Genomic DNA, 21,684 nt, shown 5'->3' with positions numbered 1-21,684 from the left:
GACAATCGTGTCCAATTCAGTCCCGAGGTCCAGGAAGGAATGTCTGTACCCAGTCCGTGACGCGGTCAGTTTGGTTGGCCAGCAAGTCGTGTAGCAGGAGAGTAAGGGGAAGCGACTGAGAACTCTGGCCAGAAAGGCCGGAAGGCGAGATTACGAAGGACCGCAAGGAGGAGGCAAGAGGCACGCTCGGACTTGCGGGGAGGAGTGATCGTGACGCGGGCCACACTCGCATACCGTCGGCGCTTCCCTCCATCACAAGTTGTGTAGAACAAGCTTAAGCTCATCCGACCTCAGCCTGATTACTAAACATACAGCAGCGTTACAAGGTACATAAGGCTTCAAGACCAGCGAGGTACTTTACGCAAGCACACACAACATCAATACAGACCACATAGCAGCAAAAGCGCGTAGTATACGTAACAAACAAAGCGATCACGACGCAGCAGCAAATATCAGACCCGACACGACCATGACAGCGCCAAAAGACACCTATAGAACCACCATGACTCAAACCTGGTTAAACTGTGCGAATAGATAGTTCCAAGACGCGTGCGGGTCGCTTGCGTGCATGTGGTGGACCTGGCCGTGGATGGGAGAATGAGGCTGCATGTACTGGGGGTGGTGGCCAGCCATGGGCTGCGCGTGATCAGCGTACCCATTGCCATTGCCATAAGGCACTGCACCCATGTCCAGCGCACTCTGCATCGGCATGTGTGGGTGTAGATGCTGGGGTTGGAGCTGAGGTTGGGGCTGAGGGGGCTGAGGCTGGGGTGGCTGCCACTCGCCCATGTCGTGGGAGGGGTACGAGTATCCATACATGTCCGTCTGCGGCATGTACCCACCACCGTTCCACTGGGCTTCCGGAAGAGGGGGAGAGGCAGTCTCTGCAGCCGAAGGTGGAGTCTCAGGAGACATGTACAGAGATGCAGTCTGCTCAATGGGGCTAGTGGAATTTTGCGACGATGCGTGCGGCGACGATGGCTGCGAATGTGTCGGGGACTTCCTCGAGACGAGCCTGGTCTTGCCGCCGAGCGCGGCGAGCTCTTCGTCTTCCTCCTTGACGATGATATCTGCAGAGGGACGCGGGACGCCCATGCTGCTCGCAGAACCAACGCCGACAGACTGCTTGGCCACTAGAGCCCTGTCCTTGAGTTTCCGAAGAACAGGCTACGTAATGGCTCAATATTAGCCTCGGGGTACAGCAGTGGTTTTACTTACCAGTACTTTGGCGGCGCGTGCATTGCCGGCATTGGAGACGTCGTTGAACAGGTTGAGCGCAGAATCAAGGTTAGAAAGTGCAGAAGGGGCAAGCGCCATAGAGGGACACTTCGTGGCGATGGAGCCAAGGACGATCTGCCGCACAATCAGCGGATAGACTCGAACGAGACATGCTCAAACGCACCGTGCAAGAGAAGACGTGAGTGAAGAGGAACCACATGCGTTCTGTGAGACCCGGATGCTGAGAGTAGAGGCTCCTGATGAGGCCGACAAAGGAACAGGCGCTGTTGTACGCCGCCAGAACAGATGGCGCGTACTTGCTCCCCAGCGGGTCGCCCGGGTGATCTTCTAAGGCCTTTGCGAAGAAACCGCGATGGAGGTAGAATAGAGCTGCGTTGTAACTGCCACGTCAATCACAAGAACGAGGGGACGAGGTCATGACAATACGCACATATCTCTCGGATTGCAAAAGCGATGTACCGCTGCATCGTTAGCTCAATGGGTGGCTGAACATGTGGGTCGTCAAGGGACGCGCCGCCGAAGCCGGGCACACGAAGGGACGGCGGCACGTAGAAGTCGCGAACCTTCTTGTCGAGCTCACCGATGGCGTGGTAGCGCGGGACTTTTGCGCCGAAGGCTTGCTCGTGCACAACGCTCAGGCATTTGAATGAGAAGCGGTGTTTCCAAGCGGCGACTGGCGGATCGGATTTATAGATAGCAGAAGCGGTTAGACCGACGTGACGTGAGCCACACGAGACCAACCGGGCACTCACAACTCATCTCCAATTCACCCTGCTCATTCCTCGTCGGCTCTTGTGCCATCTGGCAGTCGATGAAGGCCGTAGCGAAGGAAGGTGGACGGCCATACGTGAGACTCTAAGACAGGGTCGGGAACGAGTTACTATGCTGGAAAAAAGACGGTCTCGCCCGGCAAGGGTTTCGCGCACCTGCCACGAGTCATAGGTATATAGTTCGTAGAATAACGAGCGCCGCCTGAAAGTTTCTTTCGGACCCAAGTTCCACCGCCCACTATCACGATCTGGGATGGTATCATTATTCGTCGGTTAGCGGTGAGGTCAGGTCTCAGAGCAATGGAAATGGAGGCTCACGGAGACCAAGCTAGCGGAGGAGATCGGTCAGCGAGTGGGCAGGGGTACAAGGGCGGACGAAAGACTCACACTCTGGGCCAATTTTACGGCAAGACCCATCAGAGCCCAGCGGGGACCCTCGACGAAGGAGAGGAACATGTAGTGGCACATGAGGATCTACTCACGTGCGATGAGCAACGATCCGTGGACATCGGTGCGAAGCGCACGACAGCGGCTGCAGCCCTGTGGTGGCAGCTGCTGCCGCGGCTGATATAAAACGCGTGCCGGTGCAAGGGGACATACGCACCAGGGCTTGAATTGCCGGTATTGATTGCGACTCTAGGACGGAGTCTACGCTGAGGACTGCCCGACCAAGCTGATAGTACCGCATCGCTTCCGCAGAAAGTGATGGCTTGTCGAGATCGAGCAGTGCACCGAGCCCCAACACGAGGCACAGGACGGCGAGACGATGCGAGTCCATCGGCGCGGGTTCAGTCTCCATGCGTTGGTCGTACACGCGCGAGAAGATGGTTTCCTCGAATTCGGCTTCGGGGATCGGGTTATACCTGCGACGGTGATTATTAGATTAGCGAGAAGCGTCCGGTGGAACAACGGGGTGAAGGTGTGTGGGATCTGGTGACATGACGTACATCCATGCTGCATGCTTGTAGTAGAGATTGACCAGTTCGCGGGCCTTCGCATGGTCGGGAAGAGAGGCTAGGACGGAAGTGCGGATCCCGGCCGCGGTCTCAGTGACCGCGGTATAGAAGGGGAAGGTGTGACTGAGCCACGGGATGTCCGTGGGTAGCTGGATCTGAGGACTATCTTCCTCATCGTCGCTTCCTGCTTCATTCTAATATACGACCCTAAGCGACCAGACTACGGCTACATAAAGACGACGCCGGCGGCCTACCTGAAGCAGATACTGGAAACACGGACATGTTGTCAGCACCTAGCGCCACGCTTAACTCTCGCGGAATAGTGCGTACCCAAGCATTGGCCATTCCACCATAGAATTTGGTATGGCCACTCTCGGTGATCGATCTAAAATGGAGAAATAAAGTTAGGCGAGGCGGGGCGGGATCTGTTGAGATCGAGAGATGGGATTTACAGTGAGCCAACGTTGATCGACTCCACAGCCTCTTGCTCCTGCTCTTGAGCCTGTTCCTCTGGGGACTCCCTCTCTAAGGGTCTCTTGAGGGCACGGAGCTCCTCTGACAGCAGGGGGTGTTGTTCGTTCGAGAGTTGTGCATAGGCGTCCTGCAGCGCATCCTCCAGAGCTCGAACCCGGTTGGAGAGGATGGTGATTTTATCGTGGAGAGCCTCGGTGTTCGCTAAGACGAACCTGGAGTGGGGGATGGGCCCGGCGTGTTAGCAAGTAGCCAGACCGCGGAGGGCGGAGCTGACAGCATTACCTGTTGCCCTTGCCCGTGGTGAGGGATCCTGCAGTGTTGTTATGGGGCAAAGACGCATACGGGGTTAACGTTAGTCTGGCCGTCGGGCGCAGGGTCGCGGGGGGAGGAACGCACCATCAGGGCAGATGGCAGCACAGCCTTTCTTCACGCAGCTTGCGCAGGGGAAGACTCGGGAACATCTTTGTTGGGTGTGTACATCTCAGGCCAAGCCTCTGAGCCAGAGTGTTTAGCACGCACCTTAGCTTGAGCCTGGAGAGGCCCGCCACGCGAGGGGACAGCGGATGAACGTTTACAATTTGCGGAGCTTTAAAGGCGATCGGGGATGCTTACCGCCTGCACTCGGCGCACGAGAGGGTCGCGTTCCGCCGCTTCTTTACGAGCTGGCTCTGGCTCGACATGCGTCGGTGCTGGTACGAAAGAGAGTTGTTGCTGGGCAGAGAGGACGTGTGTTGAGGGCGGGCGCGAATGGGCGTCGGACTCGGAGGGGCCTACTCACGGCTGTCGAGGAACGCACAGCTTATACTCGGATCCAGATCCCGCTAAGCCCCAGATTCGCTGCCCATCACCGACTTCGAGCTCTGTCCCAGCTGCTTGTCCCTCTCGAATCAGCCATCGTCCTCCCGCACAAGGGCCCAAGCATGCTCGGGGCGATGCTCGAGCCTATATGCCCCGAGCATCATCTCAAGAATCGCATCCGTCGGGCGCAGCGATTACGCTCACTTGCCACCACGCACAGCAACCCGTCCCCCGAGACGGGCGAGCGACCTCTATTGACCAATCTACGACTGCAACAGTGACGAGAACAGGCCATCAATCTGCTCCTCGTGCCAATCCCCTCCCACGACCGGCACAGGCACCATGAAGTTCTGCAGCTTCGCATGCACTTCATACCGCAGCTTCCGCCCCTTGCTCGCTTTGGTGTCCACCGTCTTCTTCCGCTTGGCCTTGCGCTCGCGCTGCTGTATCTGCCACTGCTGCTCTCCCCCCTGCCCATCGGCCCCGCCGCGCGCTGTGATCACATCGCGCAGGAGCTGTTGGTAGTAGTCTGTGTCGTCGAATACCTCCGGGTCCAGGCGCTCCTCCTCGTCCTCTGCATCCGCGTCCTCTCCTGGTACCTGACTGATCCGCGTATGCTTGGCCTTCTGCTTTCTCGTCCGATCAAGCAGCTTGGTCCCATCCGAACGGAGTAGCTCGTCAATCAAGCCAACAACTCCCACTTGCGCGGACTTGCCGTCCCGCATGAACGACCCGCGATTGTCCGGTAGGAGGACGTTCGGGGCTACGGCTTGCACCTTGGCCGACCATTTTGATAGCGTCTCCACGAGCCACGGACGATAGCACGCCTCGAGCACGGACGCGGAATTCGAGAGCTCTTGCAATGCTGAGCCGTATTCATGTCTAGGATCGGAGACAGCCTCGAGCTTGCGCCGCTTGCGCGCCGGAGGTTCTATCGATTCGTTAAGTCGCAGGAGATCCTGGGCACGCACTTCAGGGGTGATGGTCCACGGAAGCGAGATGAAATGACGCACCTCTTGCAGCGAGAAAAGCTCATCGGTAAGGCTACCAGCCACGTCCAGCAGGCTATCTATCGCCTCGCCAGCACCTGCATGTGAAACATAGCTCGCAGACTCGCCCGGCTACACGCGTCGTGAGCAAAAGGGATAGAGACAAATGGAGGTGGACCAACCAAAGGGAGCCGGTTTGCGGCCGTCACGGCCTTTTGTAGCTGGATGCGCGCATCGAGCAGAGTATCCCACAGAGCCTATGCACCCGACTGAGCATGGCACGTTCGAGAACCCGAATGGTGAACTCACAATCTGACGTGATACTGCCTTGCCCTTTCTCCTATCCGCCTCGTGTGTGATACGAAGGTGGGCGGCGATGTCACCCTCGGGCTGGGGTTCGCCCGGCTTGTCTCCCGGTGTTTCCGAACGACCAAGATCGATACGAGAGAGGCCTGCGGACGCCTCGCTAACCTGTTTGCGTGCTGTCTGTGTGCGAGAGTGTGGCGTTTCGTCGTCGGAGACTGAGCCGGATTCGTCTTCTTGGGAGACGCCATCCTCGGCAGGACTCTGCAATTCTTCGTCGTCCTCTGTGCCCTCGTCGCTCAGCCCCCCGTCCTCCCGGTCGCGTGCGTCCTCTGACACAGACTCGTCATCTCCAATTTCATCTCCATCTTCGCTGACTGGTTCGTCGTCCTCGTACAGGTGTCGGCGGCTGGTACGGATGCCGTCATACTTTGGGTCGCTCACACCCTCATGGAGTTTACGTAGTGCAGAGGGCCTCGAGGGGGGTCAGTACTTCTTGGGATGAATGGAGAGGGGTGTGCGAGGGAAGGCGTAGGACTCACGCGACATCAACGTAGTGTTCTCTGGCAGCTGAGTGATCGATATCGAATCGATGTTCTGGGGGGTCGATGCCTGCGAGAGCATCCTCGGGGTCGAGGTCTGGTGATCGGGGGAGTTTAGCGCGAGAGACATGCGGACGGGGAGCACGCACCGATGGGAGCAGGCTGGTCGAGCTGGGCAAGCTGGTCCTTGAGCGAGAGGCCTGGCGAGGACGTGAGCGGGGCGGTGTCGAGCAGCGGGCGAACACATACGAGCAGCCATGGTCTCTGAGCGCAGAGAAAGAAATGTTTGTTGAGGTTGAGATTGGCGAGGCTGGGGTGATGGACGAGTGATGGTCGAGAGAAAGAGGCAGGCGGGGAGCGAGCGAGCGGTGCCGGGTGTGCTGTGAGCGTGTGCGTGCGCTTGAGCAAGGCAACCTCTCTTCCGGAGCTTTATACGAGCTTCGTCCGCGTCCTCGTCCTCGTCTGCCGTCGCCGCCCTGGAGTGCTACTATCCAACGAACCGATGCTCCAAAGCACGATATCATGCCCAAAAAGTCATTTTCGCAACGTGAGTCGTCTATACAATCTTCCGCCTTTTTTGCCCCGCCCTCGCACATAGCAATCACCCGACGTCCCGAAACATTTCTTCCCCCTCGGCCCTCTCTCCCGACCCCCAGCCTCGCTCTCAATTGTTCCAGCCTTTCTCTCTCTCATCTCACCACGTCCTTCATTTGCGCACTGCCGCCTCCCTTGCGGTTGCGGCTTCTGCTTCTCCCCTCTTCCTGATCGACACATCCTAACCATCCATATTCAACGCCCACCTCCTGCAGATCCCCAGAAAAAGCAAGTTTCTCCAATGTCGCATCCTCGTGCCAATATCGTAAACGGAGCCATCGCGGCCATTGCTCTCCACAATCCCCTTCAGGACGACGACCTCGACGACCTCGACGACATCTGCCCAGTCTGCGAGAGCGAGTGCACGTGCCGCAAAAAGTCTGCTCCCTCGACCACTCCCGCTCCTTCTGTATCCTCTTCGATCTCTTCACTGCCCTCGGCTCCTCAGCCAACGACCGCAGGCAAGCGTCCCCTCAAGATCAAGCTCACTCTACCTCCAAATCTCAAGGCTCGCAAGCCGCCCGCGACTCATGCCTCCTCAACAACCGCAGGCGCCCACCTCGGCACCGCAGGGGCGGGTCCCTCGTCTTCCAAGACCCCGGCGCATCTCGCCGCAGCTACCGCACCTGCCCCCAAGCGCAGGGGGCGGCCCCCGAAGGCCCTCGCCGCAGCCAGGAAGAAGGCGGCTGCAGACGACATGGAGTACAGGGCCAGAGGCACGACCGGGACATCTTCCCGAGTGCGCCAAGTTCATCAACCCCCTGCACCCTCTGCGAGGGCTTCCACTGCCGACCTGAGCGACAGTACCCTGTCTGATTATCCAACATTTGTCCCTGCCGCGAGCGAGTCCACTCATTCAAGCTCATCCGAGTCCTCCGACTCTTCAATTGACTCGGACTCGGACTCTGACGACGACGACAGCCACCACGTTGTGCGTAACGACACGAGACAGGCTAACTCCACGAAGCTCTTGCCAGGTCACCTCGGTCACACCAAGAAGCGCCCTAAGAGCAACTGGGAGACCAAGCCGCGGAGGAGATCAGTAGGCCCAGATGACGGGGAGGAGCAGGAAGAGTCTTCGGACGACAGCGGTGAGTCCTCGGACGACTCCTCGGAGGATGGGGATGATGAGGATGATGGCGAGAATGATGCGGAAGCGGATGTTGAGGCAGATGTGGAGGCTGGAGGGTTACTTGCGGACGCGGATGAGGACTTGGACGACGAGTCGGAGGAGACGCACAGCCGCATCGGCGTGTCCTTCCCTGGCACCGGCTACAGCGATGACGATGAGGAGTCGAACTTCGATGCGGATCTCTTCTTTGCCAATCTCGACTCCGACTCCGGCGACGCGTCTTCCCCCGAAGCACGGTATACGAGCTTGGGCGCCTTTGGTGACGAAGACGTCGAGCTCACCGGTTCATTCTCTGCGGATGAGGAGGACGCGCTGCTGTTGATGGACATCGACCCTTCCGTGCAGCTTCGCCGGGGAAACGGAGAGTTTGAGATTGGCGTCGACCTTGACAGTCTTTCCTTTGGCTGGGACGGACAGCTTCTCTTCTCGAACAGCGGAAGCGATGGGCTTGGTCTGTCTTTCGGCTTCGGTGCGATGGACGAGGATGAAGAGATGGGGTCAGTGTCTGGTTCCGATACCACTGCATCGTGGGAGGGTTCGAATGCGGGTACCATCGTGTTGCAGGAGAGCGACGGGGATACTACCGAGGACGAGCTTGTCGATTCGGACGGGCTGCCCAATCCTCGTGCCATGATGCTCTTCAAGTGGCCGAGCACGATCTCAGGGATCAACCCTCTCTCAACGGTCAGCCCCTCGTCGGTACGGGACCCGCCTGCAAATGCATCTACGAGTACACGCATTGCCCTCGCGTCCATGCACCGTAGCTCGCCTCCGCCGGCGTCCCCGAGTCCAGCGGATATCCTCTCGGGCAGGGTCTCCATGGACGATACCGAGGACATCGAGATGGAGAAGGACAGGAAGGTGAGGAGAAGACGGGGCAGCGTTGTTCCCCTGATGGGCGAGTTCGTTGTTCCGGACGATGTCCATGCTTCAAGGAGAACGGCGGTTGTCGGCGCTGGATGTGAAGTACCCAGCTTCTACCCCAGGCCGGTACGTATTGTTCAGCCTGTCGAGTCTGCGCAGCACGATATCACTCCGTCTGAAGTACGTTTCTCGGTGTCTTCTCGTCGTTTGTTTCTGTCTAACGCGCGTTGTAGGACATGTCCATGTCCGCAATGCGCCTGCCTCTCACGACAGAGTCCTCGGAGGATGTTCAAGAGATATCGCAGTCTTACACCTCTGAGCTGTCTTCGACGGAAGCTATCGAACTCGACGACGTACTCGACTCCTCGCTCCTCGATTCTGAGCCCCCAACTGAAGGATTCGAGACCGACCTTCCAGGCTCGCAGTCGGAGTCCAGCCCTCTCAAATCCTCTGCGAGCCCTCACCTTCACAACCTCTCCAGGTGGGAGCGTATTCCCATGGCGACGTTCCGCCGGACACGCGAGAGTGCAGTTGCGTCTGGCGTGGACGGCGCGGTCTCTGACAATGGGCTGGGTGTCCTGCCCTATCATCGCAACATCGGTGCCATGATGGGTGGAACGTCGTTATTAACCCCGCCACGGCCGCTCGGGCTGGACAAGATGTCACGGGCGTCCGCACGCAAGCGCAAGGGCCGGCACTCTCATGGCTCGTCGCCGACATTGCTTCCTGCTCGCGATGGGACTCTAGGCTCGCCGTTCGCACCCGCTTCCAGTAGCGGCTCGCCTTTCCACTCGAGCAAGTCGAAGAAGGAGATCAAGAAGGAGAAGGCGATGATGAAGAGGAAGATGGTGGCCAAGGCCAGTCAGTATCGGTACCACCAGCCATCCCGCCATCACCACCACCATCCGAACCACAAAAGCAGGGCGACCAACGCGGTCCAGCGCGCGGGCTTCTCGTCTGGCGCGAGCTCTTCGATCCCCTCTCTTTCCATATAATCCGCCTACTCGACATCATCGAGGATTCGTACCACTACCTTCGTTTTATCTCACCTCACACCGTCCATGTTTGGGTCTGACGTCTCGAGACGTCCACCTCGCCCTCCTTTCACGCTCCCCCTCCCTTTTTCCAAGCTCCCCGTACCCGTCCGCATCTTGCGAAAGTAACTTAATGTATGGCAAGCGTTCCCCGCATGCTGTGTATTTGCTTTGCTGTGTAAGCTGATAGGATCCCCGTCTAGCTATCATCTTCTCTCGTTCCCTAAGTATGCTCCCTGGTCCATCCCCCCATGTGCATTTCCCAGTCCCATTCTCGTCACAATCAAACGGTCCACGTCTCGTCATCAGTCCCCTTCATGAATATCCTCTGTGCATTTCTCATCCATCCATCGCCCAATGTCCACTCCCTCCCCCTCCCTTTCTAGTACCAAACATCACGAGCAATCAGTAGCAGCCACAATGTATATATTGCGAACTGAATGAACAAAAAGTCTTGCTCAGGCATACGGCGTTCCCTGGGTAGAAACAGCGTAGCATGAGATGTTTGAGGGTTTGAGGTACTCATGAACGTGATGGGGTGCGCAAGGATGTCCACGTACGCGACGTAGGCGAGACACGAGTCGTTGGGCGCGAGACGCGTCGAGGGCTTCACGTGTCCGTACAGTGGGTGCAACCCTCGCCTGAACTTTGTCCTTTATGCACTCAATTTCCCGCCTTCGCTTTTCTCCTTAGCGCACGGGTCCATCCCTCCGTCCATCCCCTTCCTGTCTGCTCTCCACTCTGCTGCACGCCGCTTCCTCACATCTAGCAACGCGCGAGACGAGACGAACACGAACCGATGGCCAAGTACAAGAAATCGTCCATGACGCCATCGTTTGGCCGCGCCAGGCCTGTACGCCGTTCGACGCTGGCTGCCGGAGTCGTATGCATCTTGACACGTTCGCGTTGTAGGTCCAGAGGAAGGTGGTCGTGTGCGGGGATGGCGCGTGCGGTACGTGGGGGTCTCTGGCTGAAAGAACGTGTTGTAGATTGACCAAGGTGCGGTGCCACAGGCAAGACATCACTGCTGAACGTGTTCACGCGTGGCTGGTTTTCTGCCGTCTAGTACGTCGCGCGTGTTGTTCCTGTCGTTCTAGGACTCATGTGGAAACGTCTGCTTGATGAAGTGAACCGACAGTGTTTGAGAACTACGTACATGACCTGTATGTGGATGAACAGCTTGTGGAGCTCAGTCTATGGGACACAGCAGGTGCGCCCCCGTTCCTCATCATATGAAGGTGACTGGCTCGACATCATGGCCTTGTAGGTCAGGAGGAGTTCGATCGCCTGCGGTCGTTAAGCTACGCGGAGACGCATGTCATCATGTTGTGCTTTTCGGTGAGTGCTACTGTTACATGAACATTTTACGCAGTCGTATATGACCAGGCTGCTATAGGTTGACAACCCGACATCGTTGGAAAACGTCGAGGGCAAGGTGTGTACATACGAAATGCCGGATTCATCTAGCCTGTCTGACTGTGGCGCAGTGGATACCAGAGATTCTGGAATACTGCCCAGGAGTGAAGGTGCGTTCTTTAGCCTCAACGTTCCTACAGCCGGGCTGACATGGGATGCGTAGCTCGTTCTCGTCGGTATGCTTGTCCACTCATGCGATAGCTCTATGAGGGTGGATAGACTCTGACGCTCTGACCAGCTCTCAAGTGTGACCTCCGAGAAGACCAGGAGACCCAAGTCCGGTTAGCTCGCTACGGCATGCACACGGTGCAATACGAGGAGGGCCTCGCCGTCGCGCGTCGCATACGAGCGTCCAGGTATCTAGGTGAGCTCCCGTGTGTTGCCTCCGATGCCGCTCGGCGCAGATCGTGCTAATGTCCGGACTTCCCTGCCACAGAGTGCAGCGCGAAGCACAATCGCGGCGTCACGGAGGTGTTCCATGAATCTGCCCGAGTATCTCTGAGTACGCGTGCGAAAGGGTCGGGCAGCTACGGCGGTGGGCGGAGCGGGTGCATCATCGCATAAAGAGAGTCCCAGGGAAGCGACTCTCTCAGTCTTGGCCTGCGGAGGTGGCCACAGTGCGTGCTGCGTCATTTGAGCTGTATATACTCGTCGTCCCATATACCTACGTACCGTCACATGCACACGCTCTCATATCCCTTGCATAGATTCGTTACCCTAGGCACGGACTAATGATTCGGATTGTTTACTATCTGCTGCTGGACATGCTGATACCGTCTCTACCGTCGATGTCTTCTGTACTCCATTTAACGTGTATTCTGCTTTTGCACTGTTCATTGCCTTTCTCTGACAATAGCCGAGTATCGGCTTGCCCTGAGTTACGCGGGGCTGCCAACAAACGGGATGCCGTAAGGACGAGTACCGAGAAGGATGCTGCAGCTTGTCTGGGAGGACCTGTAGTTGCCACACGTTCTTTCTTCTCTGTTTCCTCTCATATTCTCGAACCCATGCTGGTAGCTCTGGTAGGGCGTTGAGTCTGAACTGCACATGGCTGAGGGAGCCACGACGGCACGAATAGCACGGTCTCTGCGCGTGCCTGTTCTTACGGCGCATCGCGCAGGAACTGAAGCAAGGAAGCTCTCGCACTGTGCTGGCAAGAGAATGGACGATGGGTCGGATGGACGGGCCTTCGAAGACGGTCTGCAGGCGGGCGTGGCCATGCTCATTGTCCGAAGAGTGGTCATTGTCAAAGAGCAGTAGATGCTGTGCAATGCTTGGTACGCGTCTTGCTACTTCAGTACGTCGACCTCTGTATGTACGATGGACGATGGGATCCGGTGAGTGCCTGAGTACTCACGAGTGCCGGTCGAGTTAATGTTCGACAGGATCTCTGCCACCGACGATCAGCTACCTCTCAATTGATGAGAGGGGCCGGCGATAGCGTCTCTGGCCATCTGCAACGCGGGGTCCCGGACGTTCTAATTTCCTCTCATTGAGCTCAGCGGTGAGCTGGCAGATGTGCCACTCCGGCGTGGTAGGGTATCAAGATGACGAGAGGGAGAAGGAGATGTGGTACACAGCCCCATCGGCCGCGATGACAGATATCGCGACGAGTGAGCTGAGCACGGGACGCTGACGGGGGCACCGGTGGACCACCAGAGGCTGTGTGGAGACACGAGGACCGCCGTGGGTTCGCAAGTCCCCACCGTTCCACTCTCCTCGTCATGGCCTCTCTGCCCGCCGAGCCATATTTCAGAGAATGTGCCCGCGGTCGCGCGACAGACCTCCTCCCCACCGCACAAGTGCAGGTGCATGTTCAACTAGAGCCGCATGGCGCCCCCTGCCGATTGCAAGGACTGTGCAAATGATGTGAGCAATCATCTTCTTCTCTGTCACAGATTCTCCGTGCGCTAATCATCTCTCCAGTCTTCCTCGTCCCCACCCGACCAGCAGAACGCCAATGTCGGCGTCGTCCTTGGCGTCCTCGGCGGCCTCTGTTTTGTCGCCCTAGTCGTCGCAGTCGCCGTCCCCCTCATCCGCCACAGGGTATGCCGACGCCAGTACATCCTCTCCCCCACTCGCAGCAAGCACCGCTACAGCAATGCCCCCACGAGCGACATCCAGGACGGCATGTATCTCCCATCCCCCGGGCGTCCATCCTCCTTCCATCAAAAGATGTATCCCGGTCCGGATGAGAAGCCGCTCCTCAAGCCTCTCATACTTGACCCCCTCAGGCCCATCTCTGCTCTCACTTGGTCTGACCTCCGCTTTGGCTCAAACAGTGCCTCTCCCAGCACAGATCACGGCTCATATCACTTTGCCCATCAGGATACTCAGCTCGATCTCCGCATCTTTCACCCTTCGGACCAGGCCTCCCTCCAGGCAGATCGTGCACAGTCCTCCCGGTCCATGAGTAAGAGCACCAAGAGCAGCCATGACACTGCGGGTGCCGTCGAGGATGAAGCGCGCTCCTCATTGCCTTCTCTCCAGCGCAGTCCGACACCACCGGGCCTCCCGAGCAAACGCGGATCTCCAGCCGTCGCCGCAAGGCGTCGCTCTCTCCCTATAACTCCCATATCCCCCTCTGATTCAAGCCCGAGTCCGTCCCGCCACGCCGCAGGTTCAGGTATGCCCTTCTTCGCTCCCGCTCCCGCCCCCGCCATGCCTGCCTCGGCCGTCCCCCTCTCCACCCCCTACAACCCTCTCAGCCCGGTCAGCCCACAAACTCCTAGCACGAGTAACCTTGCCCGCAGCGGGAGCTATGTGCCATCGATGTCTCGCAAAGGTCTCGGCATGGAACCTGTTCCTGAAGATGCAGATGCAGACGAGTACGCCGAGACTCGCTCTCTTCAACTGCCCTCTCCCCCCGCATCCCCCGACCAGTCCGACCCCCGTTGGTCGAGCTCGAAACGCCGTCCGAGCCTCACCGGGCGTCAGTCCGCACCCAACGCACTGCCCTTCCGCCCACGTTCATCCACAGGGCCCAGCGTTGCCCTACCGCTCACCGCCGCGTTCCAGACGAGCGTGCTCAGATCAGGGAGCGGCTCGTCCACATCAAACGCGGGCGCGAGCTCCCAGGTGCAACGGTACCCATCGATCACGGCTGCTACATCGCCACCGCCGCGCACACGCTCGCGCCCGAGCTCGGTCTCAGTCACCATGTCGGGAGCGTCCAGTACGTCCGCGTCGACGCCATCGCCCGCCCTCGAGGCCGATATCATGGCTCGCCCGACAGAAGCATTCCGCCGCATGAGCACGAGCGATGTGCGCCACCGCCAGCCCTACTCTTCATCCGCCCGCGAAGACGACCCCATCGGACGTGCCTACCTACGCTCCTCGAACGCGCAGCATATCCCAGAGGTCTGCAATGCGAGTCCGGGACCGTCGAGCCACCGGCATGCTATGGTTTACAATCCTCCGCCACCACACGCCGTCGCCAGAGACGGACCGACGTTCACCACACCGCCTCCGAATCCGCTCTCCCCAGTCTCCCCGATGCAAGTGGCGCCTGCACACTCGTCTTCGGCCCCGAGGCTGTCTGTATCCACAAACCACCACCAACGTCCATCAGGCATGGGCTCGTCGCACCCTCCAACTGTGACTTGGAAGTCCCTTGCGAGCGGGTCACGCGCGTCGATGTCGTCGCAACAGTCCCACCTCCGGGACCCAACGAGGAGCCGTTCGAACAGCGTTCGCAGCACGAGGACCTTGCCTAGCCACCTGCCGCCCCTGGATCCTGTCGGGCCGCTGTCTCTCAGCCTGGACGGCTCGCCCGAGAGCGACAACGAGGGACACCAGTGAGGGGATGGTGCTAGTGCTCACACGGTGCGGGATGACGACAGACCCGGGTGGAGATGGACGTTTCGATTGTTTCTGGAAGAACTGAAGTCTAACTGCTTGCTAACTTATATCGGATGTGGGATCGACGAGAAGCTTCGTTTCCGCCAGGCGCGCGCATTGTACGGTTACCGGTGTAGCTGTAGTCCCTCTCCCTTGCAATTGTGTTCTGTTGTTGTAATGTACGGTTACGACTGTGTACGCGTGTACGACTAACTACTACTTGCGCATGTATGAATGAAACACGTCATGTTGCCCTTAAGCTTTGCTACGACCACGCGCTCTGTGTATCTCCACTGCGGTCGGTACGACACGCACGATATGACATGTATTCAGGGAGTCCAAGCATTCAATATTCGTCACCGGCTCAAGACCAAGTAGAATGGAGAAGCCTGGGGCTCACGACCTTGCAGAGTCTCCCTCGACAATGCGGCACACAGTTGACAACTCGACGACGCGACTATTATTCGACTGTAGAGAAGCTTCAGGAAGATGGTATTAACGAGAGCTAGAACATGTATGCACGAATTAAGGGAAGTCCAAATATACAACTACTTATCCTCCAAGATGGTCACCTCAGAACCCGCCAAAGCCCGTCATCGCAGGAGGCACGCCCATGCCAAAGCCAGTGCCGTTGGGCATCATCGTGGGCGGTGGAGCCTGCCCAGGGAACCCGTTACCCTGCGTGAGCATCAACCGGCCACCAAACCCAGGCTCGATCAGAGGAACCTCAGCCTCCTTCTGCTCCTTCTCGGTGTCCTTCTTAGCCCGCTCCTTGACCTCCTTCTCCAGCGTTGCGACCTAGTTCCAAATGTAAGCATACTGTGGCACATCATTCAAGGATGCAATAGAACAGACCTTCTCGACGAGCGATCGTGTCCGCTGGATTTTGTACGGCATGTAGAAGTCGTTGAGACCGTGTTGCCATGACAGCTCCTCGACAATATCCGCACGCAACAGGTCGAAGCAGCAGAAGAGCGTTGCCGCGAAGCACTCCTTGTTACCGATGTCGACGAAGTAGGAGAGCAGGTCCTCTGCGATCTCGATTGAAGCTGATGAAGCCGCGGTGACGATCGTGTCCTTGTAGAGCTTGTCTTGCTTGGACAACGCGATCGACTCCTCCCATTTGCCGTTTTTCTGCGAAGCGGTGTTATAAGTGGGAGCGTGCAATAGCCTATCAGATATGCGAACCTTGTAGAGATGAGCAGCCAGCCTGCGGAACTCCAGAAGCTCGTGCTTCTCCAGCTCGCGAGCCAACTTGAGGTTGTTGAAGTTGTCGAAGCTGTCGATCGAATCCCGCAACGTCTTGTAGTCCTCCTCCTCAATGAGCAAGTTGTTGTAGGCATCGTTGACAGCCTCAATGTTGAGCTGTGAGGATCCGAGTCAGTTGTCGGAACCAGCCAAACGCAGATACAGGACGTACGTGTTGGACAGCGATGAGATATGACCGGATGAGAGGGATGTGGTCGATCTGCCTGAACATCCGGACGACGCGTGCGTGATCAATACGAGGGATCATGACCGACAACAAGTCCGTGAGCAGCGTGGGCTGCTCTTGGAGGTAGAAAGTAAGCGCCTTGTAGTAGCTGCGCAAGGTGGTCAGCAGATATTTCTGGCAGAAGTCGGTAGAACATACATCTCGATGTTCGCAACCCGGACGATGACATCCTTGAACTGGTTGTGCTCCCATGCGTCCGGCGACCGCTCAATCATGGCCAGCGCCGCGTTGTCGAACTCATCGTACTTGACATACAGGAACACGAGCTCAGGCCAGAGATGTGCGCGCTCAGCAGCCTTGATGACCTTGGGGATGTTGATGCGCGAGACGAAGAGCTTGAGGTGCTCCATGACTGAGACAACGTCAGCGAACAGCAGGCGCGGCGAGACTGCATATGCACTTACGCTTCTCCGGACGATACTTGCTGTAGAGGATAGCGAGCTCCGTGAAGATACCCATCTTCATCGCCAGTCAGTACTCTGCTCACAATCACAAGTCGGGAGGTACGTACATGTGCACGCTCCAAGCTCAAGCCAGCCTCAAGAAGCGACAGAACTTCATCGAAGTGCCCACGACGCTCATACGATTGAACGAGAGCAGGGAGCTCCTCCTGCATAGAGAGTCAGTGACAGTCTCTGTGAACAGTTTACTCATATCAAACTTACAGCATGGACGATGATGTTGAGACCGCAAATTTGTGCCTACAGGGAGAGACCGTCAGTCGTAGTAAGGAATCGATGTGTGCATAACACGGACCAAGCGGAACTCGCTCTTCTCCACGCAAGCAGCATGGACTTGCTTCCAAACCCTGGGGAGCACCGTGAGCAACTGGAATGACAAGACAAGAGACAAAGCACATACTGAGTGTTACCAGCCTTACGCGCACTCTCAACGGCGCCCTGGTTCTCGCCCAGATAGATGAGCGTAGTCGCAAGGCGTGCCCAGTTGGAGATGCTCTGGAATAGGATCTTGGCGGCTTGGTACAGCTCGTCCTCGAAACACTTCTCGCCAACCTCGAGGACGTCCGCGACGTTCGTCATCGCCAAGAAGTCCTCCATGTCGTGCAGACGGTCCGTCTTGGCATACGCATACGCAAGCTCGGTGTCAATCTTCGGCTCGCGGAGGGACTTACGGGCCATCTGGAGGTAGCGGACGAGGTCGTCGTACTTGCCAGCGCGACCTGCAATCTCGATGACCTCAGCGTAGTTCGAGGGATCCTCCGCCTTGATGTACGAGTCTACAAAGCGCGTCAGTGACCTGCTCAGACTGGTATATATGAATTGCACTTACCAATCGCATCTTTGATGCGGAGACCATCGAGCTGAGCCTTGGCAAGACGGCTCCAGACCTCAGGCTTGTTGACCTTGTTCGCGTAGTCAACGCCACGGTCGAGGGACACAATGTGCTCGACGAGAACGTTGATCGCCTGCGCATGCTGCTCGTACTTCTTGAAGATGAGGAAAGCTTCCTCGTACAAGCCGTGCTCGATGGCAATCTTGGGGATCTCGGCTGTGTCGTAGTTCTCGAGCTTATCAATATAGCCGATGACCTTGCCCTTGTCCGCACGGATGGCTGTGAGCATGAGCAGGTTCTGGAGGTTGCGGTTGTCGTTGAAGGGCGAGGGCTCGAGGATGATCTTCTCGAGCAGCTCGATGAGCTCCAGGGGCAAGTCTGCGGTGAGGAAGGCCTTGACGGTGGTGGAGACATCGTCGGGGTCGGTACTCTCAGGCAGCGCAGTAGCCACGATCTGGTCAATGAGCTGACGGCGGTACGTGTTGTCGGGACGGAGGACCTGAGCCCACAGGTCGAGTTGACGACGGCGAACGAGGTAGCGAGCCTGTTGCTTGAACATCGCGTTCTCGTTCGTGATGTGGATGAGCTCATCGTCGCAGAAGCCCTTGGCGTACGCAATGTACGCGAGGTAGGGGTCGCGAGCCTCGCAGAACTTGCCGACCACGAGCGGTTCGTAGAGCTACACGACGAGGGTTAGTACAGACAGTATGTGAGGTTAACGATACTCACGTTGTTCTCCTTGAGGAACTGCTCGGGGTTGTTGTTCGAGTCGATGTAGATCTTAGCCAACGCGTTGAACACAGCGGGGTCCTGGCTGCCTTGCTGGACACGGGCCTCGAGCCATGGCAGGATAAGCTTCAGGCGGTTGCGGGTCTCGACCTCGTGGACAAGCTCGTCGATAGGGAAGTTGCCGGGGACGGAAGCGAGCAACGACTTGATCGTTGTTTCGTCACAGTCGACGTCGAGCAGACCGCCGATGACCTGAGGGGTGCGAACGGAGTTGACACGAGTGACGTAGACCTCGATGAAGTTAGTGAGGCCCCGCTGGTACAGGTACAAGACCAGGTCATGGACAAAGTCAAACCGGTCGCAGACGATGATGAGCGGTAGCTGATCTGAGAGCTTCGCCTCCTTGAGGAAGTTCTTGACCTTCTCAGGATTGTAATAGTTGCTCTCCCTGCAGATACGCTCGACCTCGCGGATCTGGCCAGTACGAGTCGCAGCCTGAATGTACTTGAAGTGCACCTCAGGGTCCGTAGACAGGTTGACGATTGAGCCGAGGTAGTAGTAGAGACCCTCATACGTCTTGAACGACTCGAACATCTCGATGAGCTTGACGGGTCCGAGGATGTCCGAGTACTTCGTGGCGATCTGGACGACGATCTGGAGGTTCTGGCGGATGTTGACCCGAAGCATCTCCTGCATGCATGCGAAGGACTGCTCAGTCGTGAGGCGACTGAAGTAGTCCACAAGCCACTAGAAGTCGAGGTCAGACGTGCGCTTCATTCGAACTCAAAGAACGTACATCGATGGGGAACGCGGTCGCGTGGACAATGACGCGCTTGATGTCTGCAAGGTCCTCGTAAAGTTCCAAAGCCTGAAGACATGTCAGTAACCATACCACTGCGTGCTATCAAAGATTCACATACCCGCTGCATGAGACCAGCCTTCTCGCAAAGGTTGGCGATGCGAGGGCGGTCAAAGTGCGTGAGGATCTGGTTGACGAGGATCGCGTCCGCGACCTGGGGAGCGTGAAGCAAGTTCATCTCCAGAAGACGAGTCTGCAGGTGCGCCTGCTCAGGCTTGTTGTCCTTGAGTGCCTCGAGGAGGAAGGACGTCGCAGGCTGGATCATGTTCTGCGACATGAAGATGTCGACGACTCGCTCCACATCGACAAGAGGGCCCGCCTCGTCCTTGACCAGCTGAGTGGCGAACTCGGCACCCTTCTCAGGGTTGACGCGCATGATGTGCTGGAGGAGACCAACATAGTCGGGGGTATAGCCGGTTTTCTTGGCGTACAACACGATCTTCTCGGTCTGGCCTGTCTCAGCGAAGCACGCGATGACCTTGTTCGGGACATTCGCGCGGAGGTAGACTGAGAGTGCGAGGGTCATATCGAACGGCCGAACAACATCACCGAGCTCCTCGCTGCAGGTGAGCTTATTCTCCTTCAACCACTTCTCGAGCAGTTGCTTGCGGCCCTGCTGCAGAACGGGACGCGCAAGCTCCAGAGACTCGAGCTGGTTGAGCTCGCCCTTCTCGAGCAGAATGCCGAAATACTGCAAGATAGGAGAGAGCCCGCCAGGTGGTGAAGGCGCCTGCTTGAACGATTCAATGACTTGGGCGGTACGAAGGATGCCCTGGAAAGTTGCTATCAGGATGACGTTACGAGGCGTGACGCGCGCGCACTTACTCGGGGGGAGTTGGCGGCAATCTTTGCAGCCTCGCCGTATTGCCCGCTCTGGAAGAGTTGCTGGTACTGCTTGATGTAGAGGTCGTCTGCACCAGGCAGGTTGGCACGGCTTGCAAGCTTGAACGCGAGCTCGGTGTTGTTGAGAGTGGTGAGGATGTAAGGAATGATCGTTTGCTCGTCCACGCTAACACTGAGGACCTGGCCCTTCTTGTTGACCCCAATGATGCCGTTGGACGCCTCATGCTCGGCCGTGACGAAGATCGTCTCACCCGAGATCCGGTTCATGTAAAGGCATGCTCCAGACTCGAGATCGTACAGGTGGATGAAACCGTATTTCGTGACCAAGTAGACAATACCGTGCTTCTTGGACACCTGCATTGCGACGGGGAAGTCGTTTGTTGCCTCTGGCGGGAAGTAGACGTCGACGGCCTTCTTGGTGAACGGGGGGTCGGGGGCTTGGTGGTCAATCTCAACGATATGTAGCTGGAAAGACAGAAACCCGGTCACATCATCGGGCTCGCGCACAGGGGCTGGGGACATACCTTCGCGCCTGTCGCTGTGCGCACTGAGAAGGTGAAGAGCTTCGTCGGCTTCTGGTGCCCGTCCAGCTTCAGCTCCGCGAACGCAGCAGCATGACCCTCGATCGGTTGGCTAACTCCCCGCTCACGGCTGTAGAGTTGAATGGAACCCTTGACCTTGAACGCGGACGGGTTGGTGGTGTTACCCGAAATGCCAACGAGAACGAGCCACTTCTCGTCGGGCGTTGTACGGTAGTTGATGATCTGGGCGCCGACGAGGGTTGGATGGCGGTCGAAGATCTTCTGAGGAGGGGAAGTCGCGTCGGTGATGGACCAGTGGTAGACAGCGGTCTCAGTGACGAGGCCGAGGGTCGAGTCGTTTACCCACTTCCAGAAGACGATGTCCTCGTTGTTGACATGGGACTTGACCTTCTGCTTGGACTCGATGTTGAAGACCTGGAGCGTGCGACCGGCTGGGGAGGTGTGAGCGAGCGGAAGGAAAGAGCGTCAATGGGGACGTACCTCGTAGGGCAAGGATCTTCTGGTGAGGGTGCATGATGGCGGCGTCGGCGGTGATTGGTCTCCGGAGGACATTGTTGGCATCGGCGAGGTCGACGATGACGACCTGGTTGGCCTCGTTGACCTTCTCGCGCACGCAAATGAAGTGGTCGGACTCTAATGTGAGAGTCTATAGCACGCGTCGAGAGGAATGAGCTTCCCGAGAGAGGCGAACATGGCGCGAAGAAACTGACCTGGAAGGAAATGGACGCGGGCTGGATGCCAATTGCTGAGAGCTGAAGGTGCTCGCAGAACGCGATGGGCTTCGAGATATCCATGGACATGTTGGGCGAAGCTCGTGGTGGTCGTGAGGAGGAGAAGGCGTCGTCGAACCCGTCGCAGATCTGGCCTGCAGCAGGGCGGTGGGTTATGTACGGGGAGAGGAGGAGGAGAGGGCGCAGTTGGGAGAGGTCGACGTGTGTGCGGTTCCGCTTTTGGGCATCGCCTGTGCCTCGC

General features: G+C 57.8%; 6 protein-coding genes across 6 annotated transcripts; 3 read left to right on the top strand and 3 right to left on the bottom strand.

Moving 5' to 3' along the window:
• Window positions 1-245: 245 nt before the first annotated feature.
• On the bottom strand, window positions 246-4,195 carry L226DRAFT_533609 (uncharacterized protein). The gene is made up of 17 exons (XM_067680498.1): window positions 4,052-4,195; window positions 3,959-3,970; window positions 3,836-3,900; window positions 3,722-3,749; window positions 3,418-3,651; window positions 3,296-3,350; window positions 3,220-3,231; window positions 2,957-3,159; window positions 2,614-2,872; window positions 2,397-2,483; window positions 2,328-2,337; window positions 2,166-2,257; window positions 1,992-2,094; window positions 1,670-1,912; window positions 1,403-1,608; window positions 1,219-1,353; window positions 246-1,167 (listed from the first exon to the last, which is right to left on the bottom strand). The coding sequence occupies exons 1-17, from the start codon at window positions 4,117-4,119 to the stop codon at window positions 508-510; spliced, it is 2,472 nt and encodes an 823-aa protein (XP_067537086.1). The 5' UTR covers window positions 4,120-4,195; the 3' UTR covers window positions 246-507.
• Window positions 4,196-4,306: 111 nt separating this feature from the next.
• On the bottom strand, window positions 4,307-6,454 carry L226DRAFT_533606 (TRAUB-domain-containing protein). The gene is made up of 7 exons (XM_067680497.1): window positions 6,321-6,454; window positions 6,221-6,271; window positions 6,072-6,168; window positions 5,536-6,004; window positions 5,409-5,483; window positions 5,251-5,358; window positions 4,307-5,196 (listed from the first exon to the last, which is right to left on the bottom strand). Exons 1-7 carry the CDS (start codon window positions 6,328-6,330, stop codon window positions 4,501-4,503), a joined length of 1,506 nt encoding a protein of 501 aa, XP_067537085.1. The 5' UTR covers window positions 6,331-6,454; the 3' UTR covers window positions 4,307-4,500.
• Window positions 6,455-6,492: 38 nt separating this feature from the next.
• On the top strand, window positions 6,493-9,798 carry L226DRAFT_533604 (uncharacterized protein). The gene is made up of 3 exons (XM_067680496.1): window positions 6,493-6,618; window positions 6,881-8,841; window positions 8,895-9,798. Exons 2-3 carry the CDS (start codon window positions 6,907-6,909, stop codon window positions 9,654-9,656), a joined length of 2,697 nt encoding a protein of 898 aa, XP_067537084.1. The 5' UTR covers window positions 6,493-6,618; window positions 6,881-6,906; the 3' UTR covers window positions 9,657-9,798.
• A 559-nt stretch (window positions 9,799-10,357) lies between these two features.
• On the top strand, window positions 10,358-11,915 carry L226DRAFT_533602 (uncharacterized protein). The gene is made up of 10 exons (XM_067680495.1): window positions 10,358-10,548; window positions 10,608-10,647; window positions 10,709-10,760; window positions 10,823-10,905; window positions 10,963-11,033; window positions 11,092-11,130; window positions 11,183-11,221; window positions 11,275-11,287; window positions 11,350-11,475; window positions 11,548-11,915. The coding sequence occupies exons 1-10, from the start codon at window positions 10,495-10,497 to the stop codon at window positions 11,673-11,675; spliced, it is 645 nt and encodes a 214-aa protein (XP_067537083.1). The 5' UTR covers window positions 10,358-10,494; the 3' UTR covers window positions 11,676-11,915.
• Window positions 11,916-12,546: 631 nt separating this feature from the next.
• Window positions 12,547-15,287, top strand: L226DRAFT_533601 (uncharacterized protein). Its single transcript, XM_067680494.1, has 2 exons — window positions 12,547-12,980; window positions 13,038-15,287. The coding sequence occupies exons 1-2, from the start codon at window positions 12,942-12,944 to the stop codon at window positions 14,910-14,912; spliced, it is 1,914 nt and encodes a 637-aa protein (XP_067537082.1). The 5' UTR covers window positions 12,547-12,941; the 3' UTR covers window positions 14,913-15,287.
• A 237-nt stretch (window positions 15,288-15,524) lies between these two features.
• L226DRAFT_552188 (clathrin heavy chain 1) lies at window positions 15,525-21,634 on the bottom strand (the record flags this gene model as incomplete). The annotated part of the gene is made up of 18 exons (XM_067682861.1): window positions 21,423-21,634; window positions 21,193-21,358; window positions 20,695-21,143; window positions 20,153-20,635; window positions 19,389-20,099; window positions 19,265-19,336; window positions 18,469-19,215; window positions 17,737-18,418; window positions 17,308-17,683; window positions 17,203-17,254; window positions 17,112-17,147; window positions 16,958-17,056; window positions 16,851-16,905; window positions 16,585-16,798; window positions 16,372-16,534; window positions 16,140-16,316; window positions 15,807-16,085; window positions 15,525-15,749 (listed from the first exon to the last, which is right to left on the bottom strand). The coding sequence occupies exons 1-18, from the start codon at window positions 21,510-21,512 to the stop codon at window positions 15,525-15,527; spliced, it is 5,076 nt and encodes a 1,691-aa protein (XP_067537081.1). The 5' UTR covers window positions 21,513-21,634.
• Window positions 21,635-21,684: the final 50 nt, after the last annotated feature.

Source organism: Lentinus tigrinus, assembly GCF_003813185.1.
Source record: "Lentinus tigrinus ALCF2SS1-7 unplaced genomic scaffold L226scaffold_8, whole genome shotgun sequence".
NCBI lineage: Eukaryota > Fungi > Basidiomycota > Agaricomycetes > Polyporales > Polyporaceae > Lentinus > Lentinus tigrinus.
This window is presented reverse-complemented; position numbering and strand designations above follow the sequence as displayed.

What these genes read in the sequence shown, in the direction of transcription:
- L226DRAFT_533602 (XM_067680495.1), top strand. Translation starts at nt 10,495, where the DNA reads ATGGCCAAGTACAAGAAATCGTCCATGACGCCATCGTTTGGCCGCGCC. An exon ending in TGGAAAACGTCGAGGGCAAG is followed by an intron (nt 11,131 to 11,182) that starts GTGTGTACATAC and finishes ACTGTGGCGCAG; the next exon opens with TGGATACCAGAGATTCTGGA. An exon ending in ACGAGCGTCCAGGTATCTAG is followed by an intron (nt 11,476 to 11,547) that starts GTGAGCTCCCGT and finishes TCCCTGCCACAG; the next exon opens with AGTGCAGCGCGAAGCACAAT.
- L226DRAFT_533606 (XM_067680497.1), bottom strand. An exon ending in GAACACTACGTTGATGTCGC is followed by an intron (nt 6,005 to 6,071) that starts GTGAGTCCTACG and finishes ACCCCCCTCGAG; the next exon opens with GCCCTCTGCACTACGTAAAC. An exon ending in AGCTTTTCTCGCTGCAAGAG is followed by an intron (nt 5,197 to 5,250) that starts GTGCGTCATTTC and finishes GTGCGTGCCCAG; the next exon opens with GATCTCCTGCGACTTAACGA.
- L226DRAFT_533609 (XM_067680498.1), bottom strand. Translation starts at nt 4,119, where the DNA reads ATGTCGAGCCAGAGCCAGCTCGTAAAGAAGCGGCGGAACGCGACCCTC. An exon ending in ACCACGGGCAAGGGCAACAG is followed by an intron (nt 3,652 to 3,721) that starts GTAATGCTGTCA and finishes CCCCCACTCCAG; the next exon opens with GTTCGTCTTAGCGAACACCG. An exon ending in ATACCTATGACTCGTGGCAG is followed by an intron (nt 2,095 to 2,165) that starts GTGCGCGAAACC and finishes ACCCTGTCTTAG; the next exon opens with AGTCTCACGTATGGCCGTCC.
- L226DRAFT_533601 (XM_067680494.1), top strand. Translation starts at nt 12,942, where the DNA reads ATGGCGCCCCCTGCCGATTGCAAGGACTGTGCAAATGAT. An exon ending in GCAAGGACTGTGCAAATGAT is followed by an intron (nt 12,981 to 13,037) that starts GTGAGCAATCAT and finishes TCATCTCTCCAG; the next exon opens with TCTTCCTCGTCCCCACCCGA.
- L226DRAFT_533604 (XM_067680496.1), top strand. Translation starts at nt 6,907, where the DNA reads ATGTCGCATCCTCGTGCCAATATCGTAAACGGAGCCATCGCGGCCATT. An exon ending in ACGATATCACTCCGTCTGAA is followed by an intron (nt 8,842 to 8,894) that starts GTACGTTTCTCG and finishes CGCGCGTTGTAG; the next exon opens with GACATGTCCATGTCCGCAAT.